At 40.1% G+C, this 26426-nt stretch overlaps 2 protein-coding genes across 5 annotated transcripts in view; both read right to left on the bottom strand.

Moving 5' to 3' along the window:
• LOC101033254 (calcium-activated chloride channel regulator 1-like) overlaps nucleotides 1–26426 on the bottom strand; it is a 183442-nt gene that overhangs the window by 94371 nt on the left and 62645 nt on the right. The gene's annotated exons all lie outside the window — the stretch shown is intronic.
• Nucleotides 3–22296, bottom strand: LOC101034106 (calcium-activated chloride channel regulator 4-like). Of its 4 annotated transcripts, XR_012512472.1 has the most exons (6): nucleotides 22206–22296; nucleotides 13452–13597; nucleotides 13170–13317; nucleotides 9654–9879; nucleotides 8724–8807; nucleotides 3326–3414 (listed from the first exon to the last, which is right to left on the bottom strand). XR_012512472.1 is itself a non-coding variant. In XM_039473674.2 (4 exons), the coding sequence occupies exons 1-4, from the start codon at nucleotides 22275–22277 to the stop codon at nucleotides 97–99; spliced, it is 375 nt and encodes a 124-aa protein (XP_039329608.1). In that variant the 5' UTR covers nucleotides 22278–22288; the 3' UTR covers nucleotides 3–96. The 4 variants fall into 4 exon arrangements, 1 of the variants encoding a protein (XP_039329608.1); XR_005580775.2 differs by lacking the exon at nucleotides 13170–13317; XM_039473674.2 differs by lacking the exons at nucleotides 8724–8807; nucleotides 9654–9879; nucleotides 13170–13317; nucleotides 13452–13597 and adding exons at nucleotides 3–115; nucleotides 1796–1901 and having other exon boundaries at nucleotides 3237–3414; nucleotides 22206–22288.

Raw genomic sequence — 26426 nt, 5'->3', positions numbered from 1 at the left:
GAGGCAGGCTTTCCCATGTGATGAGAAAGAATGTGTCCTTTCCCACTGTGCTATCAATTATGACAGTGTCATTCATCCAGGCATTACTGTTCAGTGTTAATCCCTTACTTTCCAGCTGTTTAAATAGATTTCAAAATTAATGACTTCAGAAGACGGTAATTTTATTCTTTTTTCAAGATGGTTCTTAATTTCTGGCCTGAGAACAAGCTTATAAATGGCAAAGCACCTTACACTTGTGATCTCTCTGCAAGTTGGTTATGATATGACAGTTATCAATTAAAAAGTGAGAAAGTAAAAGACTTAGAGCAGAAGCATGGGTTTTGCAGTTGTGAATATGACCTTATTGTTTTTTTCCGGTTGTCTTGGCAAGCATTCGTGGATATTTTCCTGATGTGAAATTTTGAAATAATTTTTTCACACAGATAGAGGGAGTAGCACTGGACTGATAGTTAAAGGTTGGACTCCTGAGAAGAGAGGAAATTGAAAATAGAATCCTTCTCTGAGAGGAACTTTAGAGAAAGTTGTCCAACTTTTTGTTGATAGCTCTTAGTCCAGGAGAGCCAACCATGTTTCTTTAGTTACTTATTTTTTAAACTGACAAAGAAATATGCATATATTGTGGAATGGCTAAATCAAGTGGATTCACATATGCATTGCCTCACATATTAATTATTTTTGTGTGTGTGATAAGAACGCATAAAAAATCCACTTAATGATTTTCAAGTATACAATACATTGTTGTTAACTACAGTTGCTACATTTTATAACAGGTTTCTTGGTATTTCTACCATTCCTTTACAACAAAAAGAACAGAAAATAGTATCTTCAGAATCAGTTCTCTCTCCTTACTTGTCAATTTCAGTCACCATAATCATCATTTTCTCAGTCAACCAGTGTGGCCACCTCAGAAATGACCTTTATTATCCTTCAGTTTGTTCTCTGCACACTACAAGGCTAGCTCTCACACCAGTTTTTAACTTGTTTGCAGGGTATATCTGCAGACCAGATGTCCAAATCAGTCTGCACATCCTCTAAGCTCACATCCTGTAACTTCTGTTCTTTTCAGTGTTGAGACCACTGTTGAGATCATGATAAGTTTTAATATAGGCAATGAGCCGATGAACTAGAAAACACATGATAGAAATCTTGGCATAAAGTGACAATGACATAGACTTGTAGGCGTGAAGAGAAGAGAAACATTTTTGCCAAACATATTTTGAGGGAAACAGGCTATGTTCACATGGGACATGAAGAAGGAAGAATCAAAGTTTACTCAATGTTTTTGAATCTAAGTAATAGAAAATGCTATCAAGACTGAGATGAACAAAAGTCTTAAGTTCAAAAGAGAGGTGAATAAAACAAAAAGCGACAGAAAAAAAGTAGTTGAGGAGGTGACAGAAGACCTATGTTTGTAGATATACAATGATTATTCACTCCTTCTTTCTTCTGCTTAATTTATTTCCGAGACACTTCCTCCATTTCCCAACTAGGTTCTTGAGTTCATGTGTCTAAATCTACTTCATAGAAGTTAAGCATAGGGAAAGCTTGGAAGCCTAAACTTTTAAAATGCATTCACTGAAAAACGGGTGCTTTATTTCAGAAAAGGTCCATTTTTGGTGAATAATTTGACATTATTAGGTTGTAATGTCATTTCTTAACCAAAGAAAACGTTTAGATTTTAATTAAAAATTTATTTTGAGAAAAATATGGATCTCAAAACTTATAACTAATAAATTGTTTTTTTCTTTGTTATGGCAGAAGTGAACGTGAAAAGCAAAGGAATGGGAACTCTGACCTGAAGGGACTTCTGGAGATATCAGCATTTCCTGATGTAAGGGCCCCAAAAGCATCAATGAGGTCATTGTTCTGGGCTTCATCTGAAGCATAAAAATGACTTCCTCCTAAAACGTAAATGGATTAATTAGACTGCTTTCTAGAAAATAAGTACATATATTTTAGTGATTATTAAGGTAACAGTTAAAACAAAAATCATAGTTTCAGTATGTGTTATTAAAATAGACCAAAGGCACATAGTTGTGCAGATTAAATCTGAAATGCTAATTTTAAAATGTCAGAACTAGGGAATGAAAGCTACCATGATACCTCATTATCGAAATCTTAGGTAGCTAAAATGCATGATAATTATAGAATATGAAAGATGTTACAATTCCAGGTATTAAAGCTGACAAACTTTACACACAGCCCTTTTAGAGAATCTTTTATTTCCAACAAAGTTGACTTTCAGATATTTCAGTCAGTGTAGATTTGTGAAATCTTTTCTTAAAAAATTTGTTAATCTTTTATTTTAGTTCTAACAAAGTTGACTTTCAGACATTTCAGCCAGCATAGATTAAAATCAGAAAATTAGAAAGATTAAAGAGCTGCTACATTTAGGTATTGTCACACTAACTGGCAATAAGCAGATAGAAAAATGGAAAGCAAGAGAGATAAATCGAAAAAAGTACTACTTTTTAAGGTACGACTTGGAATAGAAATATATTTTACAATGACCATGAAAGCACTTTAAAATGATGTGATTTTGTATAAGCATTAAAAAGCAAGCATATATTTAGTACCATTAAAAGCCAATTCAACATAATTTATATCATGTCATAAATTATATATTCTCTATGCTTATGAAGGTATTAGAAACACGTAATCCATTTTCATCACATGTCTGTGTGTCTAAACTAACAGTTACTATAGTTAATGTTTATATAAAAACTTCATTGTTATATAGATCTTTTCAGCCTGAGCTTCTGTTAATCACATACACCCGCCCCATAACTTATGCTCTGGTCTCATGGATTTTCACCCTTCCTGCCACATGTCTTGCATTGTTACCCTACCGTGATGTTTTTTGCCATTGACCTGATCATCTTTTCTTACCATTTCTTCTACCCAGAGGAATTCAACACCTTGTTCAAAGCCCAGCTCAGAATTTAGCTAGTTTGTCATGCTTCCTTTCCCTGTATGTATACAACTCTAATGAATTTAATGGCTTCCTCTGCTCACATAGAACTTTATTCTTCTATATTCCTCTGTTATGAAGGAATGTTATCTGAGTATGTTATTTCATTAACAGTTTTTTTACTCCAAGTGCTGTGAGAACAGATTGGGTCTGGTCCCCAGCTTTAGTGCCTCCAGGGCAGAAACTCAAGAGAAGTTGTTGAATTCTGAGCCTTTACATTTACGCATTGCTATTGAAGGCCTGGAATAAATGAACTATGTTTTACCTGTTACATTGCTCATCGCTATTACTGCTTCATCAGCATCTTTTCCCAAAGTGATAAAATGAACAATGGACCCACTTTGTTTTACTTCATCAGTACAAGAATTTGCAGTGTTATCCTCCCCATTAGTCAGCAGCACTATTTCAGATCCATCAAATTGGGAGTATAGGTCTCCAATCACCTGTAAACGTAATTCAGAGCACAGTTATCAACAGGCATTCCCAGATCAAATAGATCAATGGGAAATAAGAAAAAAATTAGAGAAAATAAACACAAGGTATGCAGAATAAAAGAGATGGCCTGTATTTTAAAATAAGAATTTTCAAGAAACAATTTTTTGGGGGAAGTTAAACATTAATTTCTTTCTTTTTTTTTTTTTTGAGACGGAGTTTCGCTCTTGTTACTCGGGCTGGAGTGCAATGGCGCGATCTCGGCTCACCGCAACCTCCGCCTCCTGGGTCCAGGCAATTCTCCCATCTCAGCCTCCTGAGTAGCTGGGATTACAGGCATGCGCCACCATGCCCAGCTAATTTTTTCTATTTTTAGTAGAGACGGGGTTTCACCATGTTGACCAGGATGGTCTCGATCTCTTGACCTTGTGATCCGCCCGCCTCAGCCTCCCAAAGTGCTGGGATTACAGGCTTGAGCCATAATTTCTTTTTTTTTAACTACCAGAAGCAGGGGAATTTATTTAAATGAATTAGGTGGGACCAGGCTTTGAAAAATCCTTTCTAGACTAAATTATGATAACATGTCAAGCTGGGAAACTCAGGTCAACCAGATACCGAAGGTATAGTCATAGTATATGACATTAAACAGTGTTCTGTTTTCTTTGACTGGACTACCCTCTGACAGATAAGCCTTCAGTTTATAAAGTCTGTTGCACTGACAGCTAGATGCCTTAAGAATCCACTTCAACATTTTCAAAGTCAGTGATTACAAATTAGTAAAGCCTTACTATGCTTATAAAGAAAAAATATGGAAAGTTCTAAGCATATGGTTAAGGACCTTGTTATGCAACTTTGATTTACTTCTAATAATAACTGGCACAGAACTAAGCATATTGGTGATGCTCAAATAATACATGAAAATTATATTTGTAGCTTGAATCCTTTTCCTAAATGCCTTCAGTTTGAAACTCAAAGTTTTGAATCTAGGTGCCTGTAAAAGAGGATAAAGAGAACTTAGCCCAGGATAACAAGTATATTTCATTTTCTTTGACACTTTTAATTGGTAGTGGCATCTTGGAGCACCATTTTGAGACACTGAGTGCAGGCCAAGAGGCAACAAATGACAAATTATTGGTGGCTTTCTTTGGCATGGAGTGGAGGTGTTAATGGAGATGTGCAGAAGAGGGTTTGGAATGTAGAAAGCTGGATCAGGGAATAAATTGACTACCCTTATGACAATTTTTGCAAAGAATGAATAATACATATATTGCAATATATGGGAAATATTCTCTGACATGCACTGAAACCAAACAAAAAGATAGGAAAATGCTTTTATACATGTAGGGCATTTGTAGCATCTCCATCACACTTCTCTCATGCATTTAAGTACAAAATGAAGATCCAAAGATGAAGCAGAGTTCTTTCATCTCTCCTTTTCTTGCATGTGTTTATTTAGCAAGCATTTACAATGTGTCAGTCACTGTTCTGGGGATTCAGTAGGAACTACATTTCTATATTAATAAATAACTGGGTTCAATTTAACAGTGTTTATGGAGCTTTGTGACAGAGACTGAGAAGATCCACAGATGAGTAACAAAGACAAAACTAATATGTATTTACCACAGAATGTTCTATAGTTCAAGAGAAATAACAATGTAGTGTTGTTTACTGAATACTTGCTATGTGTTAACTGTGTTTTATACATTGTATAATTTAATCCAAATCCAAGCTCCCAAAGTGTCTTCCTATTACACTGTTACTGCCTACAATTTGTTTTATACAGGGCAATTGGAATCATCTTCCTGGGACATAAATAGATTATCAAACTCTGACACTTTAAACCATTCAGGAGCTTTCTGTTGTTCTTGAAACAAAACACAAGCCTCATATTTTTTGAAGTTTTGAAAGAGCTAGTCATCGTGTACTTCTCCAACCACGTTTCACACCCCCTCATTTGCTAAACTCCAGTGCCACTAGCTTCTATCATTTCTTAAAATAATCTAGTTTTTTCTCACCTTTTTCCTAAGGCACTTTTGCACTTTCCTTTCTAACTGGACCACTGCCTTCTTCTCATCCTTCAAATCAGAGCTTAAATGTTACTTTTTAGTGAAGACCTCATTGGCCTCTCTAACCAAAGTAATTCTCCTTTCCCTGTTATTCTGTCACATCTTCCTGTTTGGTTTATTCACAACACTATGTAATCTGCAGTTCTTGTTTTTATCTATCTATTTATTTTCTGTTCCCTACTTATATAAATATACCACAAGAGTGAAAAGGCTTTGCTTGGTGAATAAATTAAAACACATTTATATTTTGAATAAATTAAAACACGAGCAACCCTATGTGCCAGCTTTAATTATCCTATTCTACTGATGAGGTAATTGAAGACTAAGAGAGGATAAGAATCATGTTTAGGGCCACAAAGCTAATAAGTGGTAATTGTGATTTGAATGCAGGACTTCGTGTTACAAACCTAAACTAAAATGTTATGCAATTCATGGAAGAGAGATTCAATTGGGTAGGGAGTAAAAGGGAAGCTACATGAAGGAGAAAGGATTTTGGAGGCTTGGTAGAATTTTAACATGCAGACAGGCGTTGGGGAGGGGAAGGAAGCAATTTTTTTTTTTTTTGAGACAGAGTTTTGCTCTTGTTACCCAGGCTGGAGTGCAATGGTGCGATCTCGGCTCACCGCAACCTCCGCCTCCTGGGTTCAGGCAATTCTCATGCCTCAGCCTCCTGAGTAGCTGGGATTACAGGCACGCGCCACCATGCCCAGCTAATTTTTTTGTATTTTTAGTAGAGACGGGGTTTCACCATGTTGACCAGGATGGTCTCCATCTCTTGACCTCGTGATCCACCCGCCTCAGCCTCCCAAAGTGCTGGTATTACAGGCTTGAGCCACTGCGCCTGGCCTGGAAGGAAGCATTTTAAATACAGGAATTTGCATGTGCAAAGGTTTGGAGGCTGTTAAGTAAATAGTGGACTTGGAGAACACTGTGTGTAGTAAGTTGGTTGGAGGATAAAACAGAGAGGGGAGAACTGAGAAATAAGGCAGTAAAGGTACCTGAAAGCAATTTTACTGCATTGGGGAGACTTTTTAGTAATGTCAGACTGAGAAATTGAGACAATTTTGTAGACTGTGAAGCGACAGTGAAGACTTCTTTTTTTTTTATTGCATTTTAGGTTTTGGGGTACATGTGAAGAACATGCAAGATTGTTGCATAGGTACACATATGGCAGTGTGATATGCTGCCTTCCCCCCCATCACCTATATCTGGCATTTATCCCCATGCTATCTCTCCCCAACTCCCCACCCCATCTCTCCCCAACTCCCCACCCCCTGCTGTCCTTCCCCTATTTCCCCCCTGACAGACCCCAGTGTGTGATGCTCCCCCCCCTGTGTCTATGTGTTCTCACTGTTCAACACCCACTTATGAGTGAGAACATGCAGTGTTTCATTTTCTGTTCTTGTGTCAGTTTGCTGAGAATGATGGTTTCCAGGTTCATCCATGTCCCTAGAAAGGACACAAACTCACTGTTTTTTATGGCTGCATAGTATTCCATGGTGTATATGTGCCACATTTTCCCTGTCCAGTCTATCATCAATGGGCATTTGGGTTGGTTCCAGGTCTTTGCTATTGTAAACTGTGCTGCAGCGAACATTCATGTGCATGTGTCCTTATAGTAGAATGATTTACAATCCTTTGGATATATACCCAGTAATGGGATTGCTGGGTCAAATGGAATTTCTATTTCTAGGTCCTTGAGGAATCACCACACTGTCTTCCCCAATGGTTGAACTAATTTACACTCCCACTAACAGTGTAAAAGTGTTCCTATTTCTCCACATCCTCTCCAGCATCTTTTTAATGATCATCATTTTAACTGGCGTGAGATGGTATCTCAATGTAGTTTTGTTTTGCATTTCTCTAATGACCAGTGATGATGAGCATTTTTTCATGTTTTTTGGCCTCCCATAAGTCTTCTTTTGAAAAGTGTCTGTTCATATCCTTTGCCCACTTTTGAATGGGCTTATATATTTTTTTTTTTTTGTAAATCTGTTTTAGTTCTTTGTCGATTCTGGATATTGGCCCTTTGTCAGATGGGTAGATCGCAAAAATTTTTTCCCATTCTGTTGGTTACTGATTCACTCTAATGACTGTTTCTTTTGCTGTGTAGAAGCTGTGGAGTTTGATTCGGGCCCATTTGTCTATTTTGGCTTTTGTTGCCAATGCTTTTGGTGTTTTGGTCATGAAGTCCTTGCCTATGCCCATGTCTGAATGGTTTTGCCTACGTTTTCTTCTAGGGTTTTTATGGTGTTAGGTCTTATGTTTAAGTCTTTAATCCATCTGGAGTTAAATTTAGTGTAAGGTGTCAGGAAGGGGTCCAGTTTCTACTTTCTGCACATGGCTAGCCAGTTTTCCCAACACCATTTATTAAAGATGGAGTTCTTTCCCCATGCTTGTTTTTGCCAGGTTTGTCAAACATCAGATGGTTGTAGATGTGTGGTGCTTCTTCTGGGGCTTCTGTTCTGTTCCATAGGTCTGTGTCTCTCTTTTGGTACCAGTACCATGCTTGTTTGATTACTGTAGCCTTGTAGTATAGTTTGAAGTCTGGTAGTGTGATGCCTCCCGCTTTGTTCTTTTTTGCTTAGAATTGAGTTGGCTATTTAGGCTCTCTTTTGGTTCCATATGAAGTTTAAGGTGTTTTTTTTTCCAGTTCTGTGAAGAAGGTCATTGGTAGCTTGATGGGGATAGCATTGAATCTGTATGTTACTTTGGGCAGTATGGCCATTTTCACAATATTGATTCTTCCTAACCATGAACATGGAATGTTTCTCCATCTGTTTGTGTCCTCTCTGACTTCGTTTAGCAGTGGTTTGTAGTTCTCCTTGAAGAGGTCCTTTACATTCCTTGTTAGTTGTATTCCTAGGTATTTTATTCTCTTTGTAGCAACTGTGAATGGCAGTTCGATCTGTGTGATTTTCCATGTGGTGATCCACTGCTCTGGCTGACACAGCTGCGCTGAGATTCTTGGTGCTTTTTTGCCTGGGAATCTCCTGGCCTGAGTCCCTGTTTTAGTCTCCTTTTTTATCAGTTAAATGGGCAATTCTGTCTCCCAGGAGCTCCAATCCCCAGCTAAAACAGCACCCGAATCCATCTATTTTGTGCGGAGAACCGCCGCGCCAAAACAGCCGGGCTGGCCAAAACAGGTGTGCCAGCCAAGACAGCCATGCTGGCGACCCATGGGGCTCTTCCACCTGGGAATCTCCTGGTCAGTGGGCAATAAAAATATTTCTGGAAACGCAGCATCCACTTACCCTCTGCACTTTTGCTGGGAGCTGCAATCTTGAGCTACTCCTAATCGGCCATCTTGGATCCGTCCCTTTAGACAGTGAAGATATCTTAACAGTAAAATGTCATAATTGATATTAGTTGTGGGTTCAAGATGACCATTTGGCTAAAAATAATGTTCATGATAATTATACATATATTTAATTATTATAAATAATTATATACTTATGATAAATTATATATTTATTACATATAATATTTGAACTATATATTTACTATATAATATAGTAAATATTGTTCTAAGTATGTAAATGTATCATTTCACATAATACTTATAATTATTCTATGAGGTAGGCATTCCTATTTCTTATATTGTATAGATAAGGCACTGAGAGTCCAAAGACACTGAAATGTTAGCCTAAGATCATAGTTACTAAGTAGCACATCCAGTACTCTGATGTCAAAGTTTATGCTCTAACTCATATGTCTTACCCTAAATATGACTCACAGTCTTGCTACATCAGCTTTAAGAGGTACAATAAATAGTTTGCCCTAGCGGAATGTTACAGAAGCTCAAATGAGAACCAGTTTAAAGTGTAATCATACCATGTCATCTGTGGCACTGCCCCAAATTGATGGCTTTTGCATCTAAGCACACTTATTTAACTAACATTTATCAAGCACTGACTACTGCATGGTAACAAGACAGCAAAGTCCCTGACTTCCTTGGCTTGTAAGTGAGTGGCAAATTTATAGTTGCTTATTCACCCATGGGTTGTTCATTGATTGACTGATCCATTAAAACATCCAAGAGAATTTTTTTCTATATGCTTAGTCCTGTGCTTCTTAGGATTACTTATGTTAAAATTAGGCAGCAAGCATGTGTAGCAGCACTTAACATGACAATATCCTGAAAAGAAACAAAAACCAAAATATATTTGCAGTAAGATTTTCACCTGCAATGCCGATTTAATTCCAGAGCAGATGGAAGTTCCTCCCTGAGCATATGTAGGTAACTTTTCCAGAGTGTATTTCTTTCATTGCTGCTTATTATTTGGATTAGCTTATTTAGAATAGTGGCAGTACTATCAAAGTGAACCATCCCCACCCAGGAACCATTTCAACAGTCTGCAGCAGGAATTGTTTTGCTGCTTGATTCATTCGTTTCAGGCGGTTATAACCCTAGATCAAAAAGACAAGAAAAACAAGCAAGTGATTTTTGACTGGAAAATAATAGAAGATCACATAAAACGAATGAACAGAATTTATTGATAAAATTTTCTGTGAATAGTAGTTGATGTTGTTAAATAATTGATAAAATCAAAAAAAGGTGGTGTGTATTATTGGACACATTTTGCATAGTAAGGAGCACAGGCTTTTATTTACAGCTGATTCTTAACTGTTAAGTACCCAAGTTAGAGGTGGAAGCTAGGGTGGGGTTTGAGTTGAAACTGGGGTTAGGATACATATTTTAGAGACTCTCTAATTACTCCTGGGAGCTTCTGTGCCTTTTGTCTTCAGATAAAACCATGCTCCCAAGCCTATAAATCAAACCAGACAATTGTAGACTTCAACCAGAGACTGGAATCATTCCATCCATGGGAAAGTAGACTGCTCAAAAGGTAAAACTTAACCCAACCTTCACTTTAAATTGAGAGAGGCCAAGTGCCTATCTTCCCACTTTCTCTTTCTGTTCCTAACCTCTTGCTGTCCCCTTTCCACCAATGGGTTTATTGAAATTGGCTCTCTGATAACCCTCAGGACCCAGCCCTCTTTCAAAAGTGATTGTCTAGGGTGTAAGCTTCTTCACGTGTTTGTCTTCTCCAGTCCTTATCACCATATTGATCTGTTACTCCTCACCAACTTATGCCTACATTTCCTTCTGAAATCCCTGAACCAAATGACAATGAAAAACTTCTATATCTTCATTTTACATGCTCCCTCCACTACCTGAATTATAGTGGCTCAATTCCTTCAGCTTTCTCATTCTCTGCCCTTTTTAATACCTCCCCCCACTGGTCTCTTGCTTAGACATCTCTCCTGCTGGTCTTTTGGTGGCCAATATGCTATAGGGACCTGGATAAGAGACCTTGTGAGATAATTTACTCTGAGTATCACTTTAGTTTGAAGTTCTTGTAGATTTCTTTCCAAAGAAGATACTCCCAAAAGAATGGTACATGGCATAGACACAAGTGTTTTGATGACTTAAGGAGCATTTTTATCCAAAGTGAAATGTGACTGGAAGCGAAGATTAGGTGCTGCCAAGAAAGACGGTAGAATAAAAAGTGATGGAGACAGTTTAGACATATGTTTTATATATGTAATTGGTCACAGGTAGCAATGATTGCAACAAATATGCTGGGATGTGAACATATTTTGTCTTTTCAATAGGTTTTCAGTTCAAATTCAGGAAACGATGAATAGTTCTTCTTCAGTTATTTAGGGAGTTTCATAAATATGTCCATGCTTCTATTGCCCCCAAACTAGGTGGACATGATGAAGCTATCTATGTGGGAAATCTTGATGAATATTCTGCAGCAGTAGTTAGACATCCAAAGGGAGTATGATATAAACAAATGCAATAAATGTAATACTCTCTAAAATATGTGCCTGAAAATTGGTGCAACGGGGCAGAGGAAGGACCTTGATTGAAATCATATACCTTTCAATTCACACAATAGTGTCAAGTCTCATTGTCTCATTTCAAGCGATTCCTGTTTCCATTTCTAATAACATTTCTCTCTTCCCCCTCCTCTCACCACGTGTCTGTGTGTACTTTTAATATGTGCTATGGCAGCCTCCAGCCATACTGCATTGCTTGACTGGTTGATCTAAATGATCTATTGTGATTGTTGGTGTTGGTAACGTGATTATTACAAAACTGCATAGATTCTGAGAACTCTCTTAGTAATCTTATTTATCCAAAAATTGTTTTCTAGGACACAGTTTGTAGAATATGAGGTTTTTCTTTCACAAATGCATATATCACATTATGCATTTGTGAAAAAGAAGAAAGATCTGTCTAAGAAGAAGGGGTGACCTGTCAGTAAAAGAATAGGGTTGAGGTGTGGGATAATGGGAAAAATCAAGAACTGATATGGGGACATGGATCTTATAGGCTGGAGAAGCCTTTCACTTCTAAGAAAGGTATAGGTAGTAATGAGTTTGGAAATAGGAAGAATATAGAGACCTTTGTTTTATCAATCAGGGCACTAATGGTGAGACTGAGAAGAGTGGCTGGAGATCTTGGGAAAAATGGTAGAAGTTTTAGATCAGCTGCTACAGGAATTGAGAAAGAGAGTTGAGAAGAGCTGAGTAAAAATGTAGAGTAGCTTTGAGCACTTCATTGAGCTTGGAAAATGTGTCTTTATAATTATATCAATTACTTTTATAATTTTCTTCAACATTCTTGAAAACATAACAGGAGCCAAAAATAAACTAGATAGATAATTCAGAAGATTTAGTAAGCTGAATGAAACATAAGAATAAAAGTGGTAAGAGAATTGAACTATTTATACTTGTAGTTGAAATGACTGACTTTGCAGGACATGCCAGGTAGAAAGTAAGTATAACTAAAAAGATAAAAAGGATTAGAGGTGCCAAGGAAAATAAACATGATCCGGATAATGTATGGGGAAGAGGTAAGATTGGGACATGAGGAAATTATGGAGTTTTCAAGACTGGAGAGGGGGACTGGTCCAGGTAATGAATAGGACCAGATTTAGTTGAATGTTTGGCAGAGACAAGAGACTTAATAATAAGTGTTCAATGAACAGGAATAGAAGAGAGTGATATTGGGGTATAGGGATTCAGGAAGGTTCCCACTGAACAGTGACACGTGTAGAGCCCTCCTTTAACAATAATTTACATTTTTGTCTGTGAAATGCACTTTAGTTTGTTTTGACAAAATTATTTTAACATTTAGATTGAACTAGATGACACTGCCATTTTTATAGGTCAAAATGATCAATTACAGACAATGCCATCTGTTTCAATGAAACAGGCTGATATCAGCAACTGATAGCCTAAGTGTGTTTTCTTGACCAGTAACTGGCACCATGACTTTCCAGCTTACTATACATCTGGCTTTCATGTAGCTTACTTCTGATTTGTTAATATCCAGCTATGGAGAACTGGAAAAATTAAAATCTAAAAAGCATGCCTTAAGAAAAACATTTATAATTGCTTTTCTCTGTTTATATTTTTGTAGACACTGTACTGAGTACATTTAACTGGATTCTCTAGTTTAATGTAGAAGAAATATTTTATAAGGTAGAAACTTTTCTCTTTGCCATTTTGTAGGGAATAATCACAGAGGCAGTAGGTCACTTGTTTAAGGTCACACATAGCTAGTAAGTAGGGGAGCCAGGATTCGATTCTAAGGACTTTGACCCCATGGCTTGCACACTTAACCTGCATGGAAGGTTGCACGCGCAATCATTACAAAATTGTTTTTTAAACATAATTTCTACCTGATGGTCCATATTCATTCTGTTTTTTTCCAAGTAGAAAGTAAGGGGTGAAATGAATATGTTTGCCTTTCTCTCCACATTTTGTGAACTGCTTGGTGTATGGTTCATCTCTACCTGGGAGTATAGGTGGTGCAACTATAACATCAGCCTGAGAATGTTGAAAAAGATTGTTAAACATCAGAAATAAAAAGATAATATTCAGTTAGAAAAACTCTTAAATAATTTGTGGTAAAACTGAGGAATATCAGAAAATATTTTTTAGGAGAAGATTTTAACACTTACATGTCTATAGTTTTCATACTTTGGCCTTTTGTACTGAGGATTTTCCTTCCAATTCTCAGGGACTAATATAAATACAGTTTTGAAAAAGAATCTTTTTTCTGTGGCTTCAAACAGATAAGTAGAAGCTGTAGTCAACATATCGTGTCCTTAAAGACAAAAATATGTGAGGATGACAAAGTTAGAGTGAACTAAATTAGCAGGGTTGTGACAGGCATTTCCCAATTTAAGAGTGGACAGAAAAGCAACAGACTGATGACCAGGGTCTCTGCCTCATTATTGAGACTCTGCCACCTGCCAACCCTAAACCATCACTTAATCCTGCATGTTGAAAGGCTCCTTCGTCTTCTATAATCCTGCCTTAAAAGGCAAATGCTTGTGTTTGGCATTAAGATGAATTGACTAATAGGAACATGTACACTGACTTTGGAGTCATTTATGTGACTCCAATACTAATGTTAGTATCTTCTGGGTGACAGATCTTGGTTGATTTATGCAATATTCCAAAGCTCAGTTTCCTCGTCTCTTTAGTGGACTATTACTATCTATCAATATGGTTGGCATAAAGATGGAATTGGTTATAAAGTACTCTACAAATAGGCAGTCTTAAAACTGTTGATATCATTACTATTTATAAGAAATCTTACTAGAAAACAGCCTTAGTTGATGTAAGTTGAGGCGGACACTCTATAGGAATGGATCATTGAAGAGGTTTCTCATTATCCCAACCCTAGGAGAAGGAGCTGGGTTGCGAGCCTGTGTGGGTGGGAGGTGTGATGAAAAAAGTCCCATAGTAGAAGCAAAACTTTGATCAAAGAACTATTGCTCTGCCACCAGTCTGAAAATAGTATCACCTTACATTCAGAACTATGAACTCATTTACAAGGACAAATAAGAAAAATAGTCCCTCCCAGGAGAAAGCAAACTACTTGGAAAATGTATTTCAGGATATCATCCATGAAAACTTCCCCAACCTTGCTAGAGATGCCAACAGTCAAATTCCCCAACAGAGAACTTCTGCAAGACTGTACACAAGAATATCATCCCAAAGACAAAACAATCAGATTTTCCAAGGTTGAAATGAAAGAAAGAATGTTAAAGGCAGCTACGGAGGAAAGGGCAGGTCACCTACAAAGGGAACTCCATCAGGCTAACAGTGTACCTCTCAGCTGAAACCCTACAAGCCAGAAGAGACTGGGGGCTAACATGGTTTGGCTGTGTCCCCACCAAAATCTCATCTTGAATTGTAGTTCCCATAATCCCCGTGTGTTGTGGAAGGGACCAGGTGGAGGTAATTGAATCATGGCAGTGGTTTTACCCATCCTGTTCTCATGATGTAAGTTATCACGAGATCTGATGGTTTCATAAGGTGCTTCCTCCTTTGCTTTGCTCTAATACTTCTTTTTACTGCTGCCATGTAAAGGACATGTTTGCTTTCTCTTCTGCCATGAAGTTTCCTGAGGCCTCCAGCCATGCTGAACTGTGAGTCAATTAAATCTTTTTCCTTTATAAATTACCCAGTCTCAGGCATGTCTTTATTAGCAGCATAAGAATGGACTAATACAGGGGTCTTTATTCAGCATTCTTAAAATAATCTTTAACCATGAATTTCATATCCAGCCAAACTAAGCTTCCTAAGTGAAGGAGAATTATGTTCCTTTTCAGGTAAGCAAATGTCAAAGGAATTCATTACCACCAGACCTGCCTTTTAAGAGATCTTGGAAGGAACACTAAATATAGAAAGGAAAGACTGCTACCAGCTAATATTAAAACAGACTTAGACACACAGACCAGCGTCACTATAAAGCAACCACTCAGACTCGGATCCAAGATGGCCGAATAGGAACAGCTCTGGATTGCAGTTCCCAGCGAAATGCAGAGGGTGAGTAATCACTGCATTTCCAAACCAATTTTTACAGCCTAGAGACCAGGAGATTCCTGAGTGTAAAAGCGTCACAAGTCTCCAGCATAGCTGTGTCAGCTGGCGCAGCACGTCTCTGCATAAAAACTCACAAAAATCTGGGCACCTTTTCAACTGGCGACTGGAATGCCTGGGAGACAGAGTTGCCCATTCAACTGAAAAAAAAGGGAGCTAAAACAGGGAGCCAGGTGATCTGCCTCTTCCAATCCCACCCCCACAAAGATAAGCAATCTGAAAGGCTCTGGATTGAGCATTTCACAGCAAGCACAGCTGGAACTGGGATGGTCCAGCTCTTGGTGGGGGAAGGGCGTCTGCCATTACTGAGGCAGTCTGCCACTACCGAAGACGTCTGCCATTACCAAGGCAGTCCGTCATTACCAAGGCAGTCCGTCATTACTGAGGCAGTCCACCATTACTAAGGCATTCTGCGATTACAGAGACAGTCTGCCATTACTGAGGCAGACTGCCATTACCAAGGCGATTATAATTATACCCCTATAAACAAAAATGCAAGGAAGTTCACACAGCAGCTGGGCAGAGCCCACGGCAGCTCAGCAACGCCTCTGCTGGCAGACTGTGACCAGGCTACCTCCTCGCTGGGCAGGGCATCTCTGAAAAAAGCAGCACAACAGGAGCTTATAAATAAAGCCCCACCTTCCCAGGACAGAGCACCTGGGAAGAAAAGGCAGCTATGACTTCTACTGCAGCAGACTTAAACATACCTGCCCAGCAGCTCTGAACAGAACAATGGAGCTCACAGCTCAGCACTTGAGGTCCTATAAGAGACAAACTGTCTCCTCAAGTAGCTACCCGACCCCTGTATATCCAAAAAGGCACCTGATAAAGGAGAGCTAAGGCTGACACCTGGCAGGTATCCTTCCGGGACAAAGATAGCAGAAGAAACTGGCAGCAACCCTTACTGTTCTGCAGCCGCTGCAGGTGATCCCCAGGCAATCAGGGTCTGGAGTGAACCTCCAGCAGTCATATAGCAGAGGGGCCTGACTATTAGAAGGAAAACAAAGAAACAGAAAGAAATAACTTCATCATCAACAAACAGGACATCCACTCAGAGACCCCATCTGAAAGTCACTAACTACAAAAAGCCACAGAGGTGGGAAGAAACCAGCAAAAAAAGGATGAAAACACCCAAAACCAGAATACCTCTCCTCCTCCAAGGGATCACAACTCCTCACCAGCAAGGGAACAAAGTGGGATGGAGAATGAGTCTGAAGAATTGACAGAAACAGGCTTCAGAAGGTGAGTAATGACAAACTTCTCTGAGCTAAAAGAACATGTTCTAACCCAACGCAAACAAACTAAGAACTTGAAAAAAGGTTTGACGAAATGCTAACAAGAATAAACAGCTTATGGAGAAATATAAATGAATTGATGGAACTGAAAAACACAACACAAGAACTTCACGAAGCATAGACAAGTTTCAATACACTTCACGAAGCATACACTGCTTCCGAAACTATTCTAAACAATCCAAAAAGAGAGTATCCTTCCCAAATCATTTTATGAGACCAACATCATCTTGATACCAAAACCTGGCAGAGACTCAACAAGAAAAGAAAACTTCAGGCCAATATCCATGATGAACATAGATGCAAAAATCTTCAATAAAATGCTGGCAAACCAACTGCAACAGTACATCAAAAAGCTTATCATCACAACCAAGTAGGCTTCACCCCGGGGATGCAAGGCTGGTTCAACTCATGCTAGTCTATAAATGTAATTCACTGCATGCACAGAAGCAAAGACAAAAACCAGATGATTATCTCAATAGATGCAGAGAAGGCCTCTGACAAAATTCAACAGCGCTTTATGCTAAAAACTCTCAATAAACACGGTATCGACGGGACATATCTCAATGTTTATGAAAAACCCACAGCCAATATCATACTGAATGGGCAAAAACTGGAAGCATTCCCTTTGAAAACTGGCACTAGACAAGGATGCCCTCTCTCACCACTCTTTTTCAATATAGTATTGGAGGTTCTAGCCAGAGAAATCAGGCAAGAGAAAGAAATAAAGTGTATTCACTTAGGAAAGGAGGAATTCAAATTATCTCTATTTGCAGATAACATAATTGTAAATTTAGAAGATCCCACTATCTCAGCCCAAAATCTCCTGAAACTGATAAGTAACTTCAGCAAAGTCTCAGGATACAAAATCAATGTGCAAAAATCACAAGCATTCCTATACACCAATAACACACTTAAAGAGAGCCAAATCAAGAACGAACTGCCATTCACAATTACTACAAAGAGAATAAAATACCTAGAAACACAACTAACAAAAGATGTAAAGGACCTCTTCAAGAAGAACTACAAACCACTGCTCAACAAAATAAGAGAGGACACAAACAGATGGAAAAACATTCCATGCTCATGGTTAGGAAGAACTAATATCATGAAAAGAGCCATACAACTCAAAACTAATTTATAGATTAAATGCTATCCCCATCAAGCTACCAATGAACTTCTTCACAGAACTGGAAGAAAAGATACCTTAAACTTCATAAGGAAGCAAGAGAGAGCCCACATAGCCAAGACAATTCTAAGCAAAAAGAACAAAGCTGGAGGCATCATGCTACCTGACTTCAAACTATACTATAAAGCTACAGTAATCAAAACAGCATGGTATTGGTACCAAAACAGAGGTATAGACCAGTGTAACAGAACAGAGGCCTTAGAGGTGATGCCACGCATTTACAACCATCTGATCTTTGACACACCTGACAAAAACAAGCAATGGGGAAAGGATTCCCTGTTTAATAAATGGTGTTGGCAAAACTGGCTAGCCATGTGCAGTAAGCAGAAACTGGATCTCTTCCTGATACCTTACACTAAAATTAACTGGATGGATTAAAGACTTACATAAGACCTAACACCATAAAAACCCTAGAAGAAAACCTAGGCAAAACCAATCAGGACATAGGCATAGGCAAGGACTTCATGACTAAAACACCAAAAGCATTGACAAGAGCCAAAATAGACAAATGGGACCTAATTAAACTCCAGAGCTTCTGCACAGCAAAAGAAACAATCATTAGAGGAACTGGCAACCAAAAGAATGGGAAAAAATTTTGCAATCTACTCATCTAACAAAGGACTTATATTCAGAATCTATAAAGAACTGAAACAGATTTATAAGAAAAAAAAACAAACCCATTCAAAAGTGGGCAAAAGATATGAACACTTTTCAAAAGAAGACAAATATGAGGAAAACAAACATATGAAAAAATGCTCATCATCAATGGTCATTAGAGAAATGCAAGTCAAAACTACACTGAGATACCATCTCACACCAGTTATAATGGAGATCAATAAAAAATCTGGAGACAACAGATGCTGGAGAGGATGTGGAAAAATAGGAACACTTTTACATTGTTGGTGGGAGTGTAAATTAGTTCAACATTGTGGAAGACAGTGTGGCGATTCCTCAAGGACCTAGAAACAGAAATTCCATTTGACCCAGCAATCCCATTACTGGGTATATATCCAAAGGATTATAAATCGTTCTATTATAAGGACACATCCACATGACTGTTCATTGCAGCACTGTTTACAATAGCAAAGACCTGGAACCAGCCCCAATGTCCACTGATGATAGACTGGACAGGGAAAATGTGGCACATATACACCATGGGATACTATGCAGCCATAAAAAAACGATGAGTTCGTGTCCTTTGTAGGGATATGGATGAACCTGGAAACCATCATTCTCAGCAAACTGACACAAGAACAGAAAATCAAACACCACATGTTCTCACTCATAAGTGGATGTTGAACAATGAGAACACATGGACACAGGGAGGGGAGCATCACACACTGAGGTCTGTTGTGGGGGACTAACGGAGGGACAGCAGGGGGTAGGTGGTTGGGGAGGGATAACATGGGGAGAAATGCCAGATATAGGTGATAAGGATGAAGGCAGCAAACCAGATTGCCATGTATGTACCTATGCAACAATCCTATATATTTTTCACATGTACCCCAGAACCTAAAGTGCAATATAGATATATATATATATATGTATATATATATGTAAATATATATATATATAAAATACTTTCAAGAAATATGACAAATTGGAAAGTTTTATAGATTTTTCCAATTACCTTACTCATGTAGTACCTAAGTGAAAATTTTAGCATCAGGTTAACAAACTATATTCTATCTACTTTACTAAAGTAATGCCATTGCACTCCAGCCTGGGCAACAAGAGCAAAACTATGTCTCAAACACACACACACACACACACACATACACACACACCCCCCCCCCCCCCAAATCTCAGATATGGTATAAGTTTATCCATAAACATTTCAGTATGTATCTCTAACAATTACGGACACTATAAAGAGTCACAGTAAAAGAGCCTGTTTCTCCTAAATTTTTCGCTCAGTAAATGGCTCAAGCCAAAACCTTGGAGTCATCCTTGACTCATCTTTCTCTCATACCTTAGAGCTAGTCCGACAGCCAATACCGGATAATTCTGAACCTTCCCTGCTACCTGATTACCCAGTGTAATCTAAGTCACAATCGCCTTTTACCTGTACTATGTCCACTAGAAAGACTTGCCCTGACCATCCTATCTATACGACATGATAAAAACCACCATCCCTGTCTTTATTCTATGCTTCTGGCCATGTTTTTTAAATTTTTTTTATTTTTTTATCATCACCTGATATATTTACAAACTTAACTTCTGCTACAATGTAAGCTCCAGGAGGCAGACACTTTGTTGATTTTATTCATTGCTGTATCACCAGTGTCCTCAATAGTCATAAGCAGAAATGCAATAGGCACTTAAATATTTGACTGAAAAGAAAATTATTTGATAGCTAACAGATTAGCTTAAATTTTAAAACTTTTTTCCTAAAGAATTTGAAAGAAAGAATTAAAATTCTTTGGGAAGTACACCTTTTGAGAACTTTGCTAGATTTAATTTTTTAAATCGAGTCTATCCACAATTTAAATCAGACTAAATTCTAGTATACGTGTCCTCTTTAAGGAGTGTGAGTTCTATGTCTGAAACATATCTAATTGTATTTAAAAGAGTGGCATTATATAGTGTCAAATCTTCATTACGCATCTACAATTATATAGGTAATGAGCACCAGAACAAACAAAAATATCCAAGGCTCTAGTCCTCTACTGCAGTCAACGTGAAAGGCATAGAGATGCCTCACACACCAAAATTCATTTCAGACCCTCAGTCGCTCATTCTTCTTGCACGTTGTCTTTCACTATTAGAAGCCGATGGATTTAAATCAAAACACCATTTTAACTATTTAACTATAAAGGTTCAATGTCTTTACAACACATCATATCTTAGGGAAGGAAGGGAAGAAAAGGGTTAAGGCAGCTAGCTTATTACTCACCATGCAGATTTTAGAACTCAGAAATCAAAAGCTAGAAGGAATTTCCCATTTCTAACTAAAGTGTTACTTGCTGTTCATATGGAAATGATCAGATTGTACCAGATGATTTTTAAGGTTTCTCTAGGCCATAACATTCTATTATTCTAGCTATCTTAAATCTGGAATGCTTATCCAGGAAGAAAAGCAGCACCTGGTCAGACAGCACCTGGTTATTTACTAGCTGTGCAAGTTTCGTAACCTCTGTAAGGCTGCTTCCTCATATGCATAAAAGGGGTTAATAACATCTGTCTGGCAAAGTTAAGGAAAAGACTGGAGATGATATGTCAAATGCATTGCAAAGTGCTTGACAGGGTTTTCATAATATAAGCAGCTATTACCTTGCTCTAGCTCTACCATTTTTTTGCCAGGGATAGTACAATGTAGGATCAACTGTGCCAACAAAATTGGGGCAAAGACAAGGAAAGAAGTGAAGCAACAGAACAGATTTACATTTCAGCGCCCATTTGGTATGCATATTAGAAAATTATTTTTGTTTTCTTTTTACAAAAGAGAATGTTGTTGCTACCGTGACTACGCCATTAACTTAAACACCAGATTGTTTATAAGTCATCTTGTGAAATTTACATCTGTTACATCTGTTCACAGATTTCCTGAGTTGGCATAATGTGGGTGATGACTGCTGGAAATGGTCCAAGTTCCTCAGTACCGACACTTCCTTGATTGCAGAATTCAAGAGGTAGTCAACTCTCCCCCTAAAGCATACGTGAAACATGCTACTGTGACTGCAGTCCTAACAGCATCAACCTCCCCGCATCTCTCCTTGATCTACAGCCGGTGCTTCCCATTTTGAAAAAGAGTGAGAATCCCCCAACCCTAGCTTTCCCGTGGCCTCGGCGAAGTCTGAACGCCAACTGGCGATCCCCATTTCCCCCGCGGCGGCCAAGCCTAGGACAGTCCTTTCAGGGAGAAACAGGGCTGGAAGGAACTGTGTTGGCAGCTCTCTGGGTTGAGGGGCAGGAAAAGGAAACTCCCTTCTTGGACTCGGCGGGGAGGGTGAGAGACGGAAGGAAAGGGTGGGGGCAGTGCAGGAACGGCCTGTGTCTCAGTTACCCCAACCGACTCGGGAGCCTCCGCCAGCCCCGGGGTGGGGGCCACACGAGCACTGGCGTCGTGAGATCAGAAAGGCGGACGGTGCAGCCCCAGTGTCCTCCAGGGATCGGAGGAAGCTCCCAGCTCCGTCCCCACCCCGCGTCGCTTCTCGGGGAGCGGCGGTTGGGCAGGAGCCGGGCAGAAAACCGCCGCCAGGCCCGGGGGGCACCAGGCCTCCGGCCGCAGCAGGCCCGCTGAGTGGTCGGCGAGGCCCCGGGGCGCCGCGTCCGGCTGGGGTCCCCTCCCTCGGCCTCCCCGGGCGCCGCCGCCCCTTCTCCCCCCAGCTCCAGGGTACCTGCACGGCGCGGCTCAGGAAGGTGCCGGCGTCGGCCGCCAGCTTCTTCACGTTGAAGTCCATGATGTTCATCCTGGGCGGCAGCCGGGCGGAGCCGGCTGACCTAGCCGCGAGGCGGAGGCGCCGCGGCCGGGCTGGGGCTCCGGGCTAGAGCGGCGAGGGCAGACGTGGTAGGTGGAGGGAGGCGGCGCCAGCCCCGCCGCCGCAGCTGTCGTTTCCGTGAGGGGGGAGGAGGAAGGCGGGGCCCGGGAGAAGATATAGCGCCCGCGGCGGCGGCCTCAAGGCTGGCTCTGTCGATCGGCAGTGCGGCTGCTAACGTCTGCCCCGGGCCCGCGGGGGAGCCGGAGACGGACGGGCGACCCCACTGTGCGGAGCCGGGTCCCAACGGGGAAATCGAGAGCAGGCCGCGGGGCGGAGCCTGTCTCGAGATTATCGCGGGAACAGCGCCCCCTTGAGGATTGCGGCGGCCCGGCCCCGGGGCGCGCCGGGAGCTCCGCCCGCCTTCTGTGGAGGAAGCCGCCAGGGCGAGCCGCAGGGTGTCCGCACCGCTGTAAGGTTGTACTTAACCTCTGAGAACCCAGAGCAAACAGGACGCACATTTCCCTTGTTAAGAGTAAACATGGGAGTTACAGCATGGAATTACAATATGTGTGACATTAGAACCCACAGGCCCCGGTCACAGTACGGCGCCGCGCGACACGCTGGTCCCTGAGGCCTGGATGCCGGTCAGCGAACGTTTGCAGAATAGGGTTGGATTTCCTGTCCCCCACCGAGCTGGTTGCTCATTCATTCAGCGTAATTGAATACCTACTGTGTGCCAGACACTGAATCAAGTGCCGGAGACAGCACGCTGAGTAAGACAATGTCCTGCCCTCCAGCTCCGGGCCGGTTACTTGACAACCTTCGGGGACCTTAACACTAGGTGCCTACTGTGTGGAAGCGACGTGCCATGCGGAGGACACAAAGACGGCGAGCGGCACAGGGTAGCCCTTAACAATTCAGCGAGACTGATTTTAATAACGAGTGAGGTATGATGTGACATCCCGCTCCAAATCCTGTCATTCCAAGTAACTTCTTAAGCAGCCTTCGCGATACAGCCTCTGCTCGAAAGGAATTAAAACAGGTACACGCATGGAAGATGTTGCTTTCGCATTTTAAGAATAAGAAAATGCTCTCTCTCTGTTTTGTGTGGTTGGGCAGCAGGCAATGAAATGAGCTCACATTCAGGCTTCCGTGTTTTACTGAAACAGCAGTCACAGATCCAATAGATGGTAAAGGTTGAAAGACCAGGGCAGGGCAAGCATTTAAACACAAGAAGAAAACACGTAAATAGTTGTGTTGTTTCATTCTTTGTTGTGGTGACAGAAAGAGGCCCCTCTTTCTTTCTTTTTTTTTATTTTTTATTTTTTATTTTTTTTATTGCATTTTAGGTTTTGGGGTACATGTGAAGAACATGCAAGATTGTTGCATAGGTACACACATGGCAGTGTGGTTTGCTGCCTTCCGTCCCCTCACCTGTATCTGTCATTTCTCCCCATGCTATCTCTTCACACCTCCCCACCCCCCGCCCCTCCCCCATTTCCCGCCAATGGACCCCAGTGTGTAGTGCTCCCCTCCCTGTGTCCATGTGTTCTCATTGTTCAACACCCACCTATGAGTGAGAACATGCGGTGTTTGATTTTCTGCTCTTGTGTCAGTTTGCTGAGAATGATGGTTTCCAGGTTCATCCATGTCCCTACAAAGGACGTGAACTCATCGTTTTTGATGGCTGCGTAATATTCCATGGTGTATATGTACCACATTTTCCCTATTCAGTCTATCATTGTTGGGCATTTGGGTTGGTTCCAGGTCTTTGCTATTGTAAACAGTGCTGCAATGAACATTCGTGTGCACGTGTCCTTATAGTAGAATGATTTATAATCCTTTGGATATATACCCAGTAATGGGATTGCTGGGTCAAATGGGATTTCTATTTTTAGGTCCTTGAGGAATCGCCACACTGTCTTCCACGATGGTTGAATTAATTTACATTCCCACCAACAGTGTAAAAGTGTTCCTGTTTCTCCACATCCTCTCCAGCATCTGTTGTTTCCAGATTTTTTAATGATTGCCATTCTAACTGGTGTGAGATGGTATCTCATTGTGGTTTTGATTTGCATTTCTCTAATGACCAGTGATGATGAGCATTTTTTCATATGTTTATTGGCCTCCTGTATGTCTTCTTTTGTAAAGTATCTGTTCATATCCTTCACCTATTTTTGAATGGGCTTGTTTGTTTTTTTCTTGTAGATCTGTTTTAGTTCTTTGTAAATTCTGGATATCAGCCCCTTGTCAGATGGGTAGACTGCAAAAATTTTTTCCCATTCTCTTGGTTGCCGATTCACTCTACTGACTGTTTCTTTTGCCGTGCAGAAGCTGTGGAGTTTGATTAGGTCCCATTTGTCTATTTTGGCTTTTGTTGCCATTGCTTTTGGAGTTTTGGTCATGAAGTCCTTGCCTACGCCTATGTCCTGAATGGTTTTGCCTAGATTTTCTAATAGGGTTTTTATAGTGTTAGGTCTGATGTTTAAGTCTTTAATCCATCTGGAGTTAATTTTGGTGTAAGGTGTCAGGAAGGGGTCCTGTTTCTGCTTTCTGCACATGGCTAGCCAGTTTTCCCAACACCATTTATTAAACAGGGAATCATTTCCCCATTGCTTGTTTTTGTCAGGTTTGTCAAAGATCAGATGGTTGTGGGTATGTTGTATTTCCTCTGAGGCCTCGGTTCTGTTCCATGCTGTTTTGATTACTGTAGCCTTGTAGTATAGTTTGAAGTCCAGTAGTGTGATGCCTCCTGCTTTGTTCTTTTTGCTTAGAATTGACTTGGCTATGCGGGCTCTCTTTTGGTTCCATATGAAGTTTAAGGTGTTTTTTTCCAGTTCTGTGAAGAAGGTCCTTGGTGGCTTGATGGGAATAGCGTTGAATCTGTAAATTACTTTGGGCATTATGGCCATTTTCACGATGTTGATTCTTCCTAACCATGAACATGGAATGTTTCTCCATCTGTTTGTGTCCTCTCTTATTTCGTTGAGCAATGGCTTGTAGTTCTCCTTGAAGAGGTCCTTTACGTTCCTTGTTAGTTGTATTCCTAGGTATTCTCTTTGTAGCAATTGTGAATGGCAGTTCGTTCTTGATTTGGCTCTCTTTAGGTCTGTTACTGGTGTATAGGAATGCTTGTGATTTTTGCACATTGATTTTGTATCCTGAGACTTTGCTGAAGTTGTTTATCAGTTTCAGGAGATTTTGGGCTGAGATGATGGGGTCTTCCAGATATACAATCATGTCATCTGCAAATAGAGACAATTTGATTTCCTCCTTTCTAATTTGGATACTCTTTATTTCTTTTTCTTGCCTGATTGCTCTGGCTAGAACTTCCAGTACTATATTGAATAGGAGTGGTGAGAGAGGTCATCCTTGTCTAGTGCCAGATTTTAAAGGGAATGCTTCCAGTTTTTGCCCATTCAGTATGATATTGGCTGTTGGTTTGTCGTAAATAGCTTTTATTGTTTTGAGATACGTTCCGTCAATACCTAGTTTATTGATAGTCTTTAGCATAAAGGGCTGTTGAATTTTGTCAAAAGCCTTCTCTGCATCAGTTGAGATAATCATGTGGTTTTTGTCTTTGGTTCTGTTTATGTGGTGAATTACGTTTATGGACTTGCGTATGTTGAACGAGACTTGTATCCCCGGGATGAATCCTACTTGATCATGGTGGATGAGCTTTTTGATATGCTGCTACAATCAGTTTGCCAGTATTTTATTGAAGATTTTTGCATCTATGTTCATCATGGATATTGGCCTGAAATTTTCTTTTCTTGTTGAGTCTCTGCCGGGTTTTGGTATCAGGATGATGTTTGTCTCATAAAATGATTTGGGAAGGATTCCCTCTTTTTGGATTGTCTGGAATAGTTTCAGAAGGAATGGTACCAGCTCCTCTTTGTATGTCTGGTAGAATTCGGCTCTGAACTCATCTGGACCTGTGCTTTTTTTGGGTGGTAGGCTCTTTATTGCTGCCTCGACTTCAGACCTTGTTATTGGTCTATTCAGGGTTTTGGCTTCTTCTGGGTTTAGGCTTGGGAGGATGCAGGTGTCCAGGAATTTATCCATTTCTTCCAGGTTTACTAGTTTATGTGCATAGAGTTGGTAATAATCTCTGATGATGGTTTGGATTTCTGTGGAATC

This window comes from Saimiri boliviensis, chromosome 11 (genome assembly GCF_048565385.1).
Source record: "Saimiri boliviensis isolate mSaiBol1 chromosome 11, mSaiBol1.pri, whole genome shotgun sequence".
Taxonomy (NCBI): Eukaryota; Metazoa; Chordata; class Mammalia; order Primates; family Cebidae; genus Saimiri; species Saimiri boliviensis.
Note: the sequence above shows the minus strand (reverse complement) of the source record. Positions and strands in the feature narration are given on the sequence as shown.

What these genes read in the sequence shown, in the direction of transcription:
- LOC101034106 (XM_039473674.2), bottom strand. Translation starts at nt 22,277, where the DNA reads ATGAACATCATGGACTTCAACGTGAAGAAGCTGGCGGCCGACGCCGGC. An exon ending in TCCTGAGCCGCGCCGTGCAG is followed by an intron (nt 3,415 to 22,205) that starts GTACCCTGGAGC and finishes TTACGTTTACAG; the next exon opens with GTGATTGGAGACCTATACTC. An exon ending in AGCGATGAGCAATGTAACAG is followed by an intron (nt 1,902 to 3,236) that starts GTAAAACATAGT and finishes TTTACGTTTTAG; the next exon opens with GAGGAAGTCATTTTTATGCT.